The sequence below is a fragment of the Bison bison genome, unplaced genomic scaffold, assembly GCF_000754665.1.
Source record: "Bison bison bison isolate TAMUID 2011002044 unplaced genomic scaffold, Bison_UMD1.0 scf7180017855577, whole genome shotgun sequence".
Classification (NCBI taxonomy): Eukaryota; Metazoa; Chordata; class Mammalia; order Artiodactyla; family Bovidae; genus Bison; species Bison bison.
Window position 1 is genome coordinate 20,160 of NW_011486150.1, and position 1,964 is coordinate 22,123.

General features: G+C 63.4%; 1 protein-coding gene across 1 annotated transcript in view; it reads right to left on the minus strand.

The window, feature by feature from the left end:
- The window catches only part of CAMSAP1 (calmodulin regulated spectrin-associated protein 1), a 26,332-nt gene that overhangs the window by 6,415 nt on the left and 17,953 nt on the right, over positions 1 to 1,964 (minus strand). Inside the window, exons 12-13 of the mRNA XM_010858946.1 lie at positions 1,882 to 1,964; positions 3 to 1,309 (exon numbers count right to left, since the gene is read on the minus strand). Of these exons, the coding sequence (XP_010857248.1) occupies positions 3 to 1,309; positions 1,882 to 1,964 (1,390 nt within the window). The remainder of the gene's footprint in view (positions 1 to 2; positions 1,310 to 1,881) is intronic.

Sequence of the window (1,964 nt, forward strand, 5' to 3'; positions counted from 1 at the left end):
GCCCAGCTGCAGCCGCTGCCGTGCCGACAGCGCCTCCACCTTCTTCTTCTGCGCCTCGATGGCCCTGCGCTTCTCCTCCAGCTGCATGTGCAGCTGCAGCAGCTCGGAGGCCAGCAGGCTGGCGTGGTCCCCGCCTGGCCGGTTCGGGCTCTGCTCCCGCCTCTGCTTCCACGTGGTCAGCGGGGCCGGGCAGCTCTCCGACGCGTCAGGCGTGGTCTTCTGGGAGCTGCTCGCACTCGACTTGGTCTCACAGCTGTTGAGCCGCTGGAGCTTCCTCTCAGCAAAGCTGGTCATCTTTGCGCTCCCGCTGGCCATGGACGCGCTGCTGGTCTGGGAGACAGTGCTCAGGCATGGGCTGGAGCGGCCGCTGGCGTCGTCTTTGTCATCATGCTCCTTCACCTTCAGGTCCTCCTGCAGCTTCGCGGACTCCTCCTCCCCGCCGTACCCGGCCCTCACCGCGGGGTGCTCCTCGCCGGCAAAGTCCTGCTCGGCCTCGTCCAGGTCTGCAACGTCCGAGTCAGAGTCCTGCCGCAGGACGGCCCAGGTGTCCGGGCTAAGGGCGCCGGGGCTCCGTGCACAGCTCATGTAGAGCCTGCCCTCCGCGTCCTTGTCAGCTCTGCCTACGTGAAGGAAGAAGCCGTCGGCGGACTGTCCCTGAGACGATGGGTCAAAACCGCTGCCGGCCAGAGACCCGCCATGCGTGTCCCCCGCCACCTGGGGCCCCACCTCAGCGGGCACGGCCTCGAAGCCTGCAGACATCTCTGAACAGGAGATGGGGCTGAAAGTCCTGTTCAAGTCCCGAGCGACGTGACTGCTGGGCGCCTTCTTCCGCCCCAGAGGCTGGTGGCCATCGCCAGACCTCCTGGACGTGAAGGCCCGAGGCCGCCCCTCTCCACACTCGTCCTCCTTGGTGACCACCTGCTTCTCCTTGGCTGGCCTGAGCACGGCCGGCATCAACGGCTCCAGGAAGAAGCTGTCGGGCTTACTCTCGAAGGCGTCCGCTAGCCTGTGGGGAGACCTGGCACCAGCCATCGGGCCAGGGTCGCCGCCCTGGCGAGCCACGTCCGTCCTCACGATGGCCAGGAGCTCCTCGTCTTCGTCCTCAATGTCAACATTGCTCAGGAGGCTCCTCCCATCAGTCCTGAGGGCTGCGGGCTGGGGCTGGTTTTGCGGGGTCAGGTGGACGACGCTGGAGGCTAGGCTGTCCTTGCTGATGGAGCGGGCCAGGCTGACGCTGTCGCCACCACCCGGGTCCATGTCACAGCTCGCGGTGTGGTGGAGGGCGAAGGGCGCCGGCTGAGACACAGGCCTGCAACATGGGGAGAGAGGCCACGGGACACGTCACATCTCCGCGAAAGGCTTGTGAGTGACGAGAACACAAGTCATGAGAGAGAGTCCTCCTCTTACACACAGGCCGCGTAAACGACTCTCCCCTGGGCGAAGGAAAGCCCGGAGGCCTGCAGCTCAGCGATCCGCAGACACTCTGGCCCAGCCCCCTTAACCATGCTGAGGATCCCAACGAGCTTTCACGGATTCGTCAATACGAGTCCGTTATGTATCACCCTAGGAATTTGAGCTGAGACGTTTTGAAAACGATTAAAAAATTCCGATAAGAAATCCATTACATGAGCTGTGGCTGTATTTTCTAAAACAAGCCAGGGCAGAGTGTAAGGAGCGGCCTCAGTTGCGTCCCTGGCTGGATTCTCGGGCCCGACTGAGTCAAGCCGCTGTGACCCCACACCGCCCAGGGCCTCAGAAGGCTGAAGGCAGCAGCGTTGCTGTGGGTGCACTCTGGGGTCCCCGGGCCACATCTGGGGCACTGCTCTGCTAGGCTAACCAACATTTCCAGCAGAGACGCATTTGGAAACGTGGACAGCTCACCTGTTTTTTTTTTCCGTCCATGCTATGGCTGCTCCTCGGGGCTGACTGTCAGCTCGGGTTAAGGGATTGGGTCGGGGGCGCTG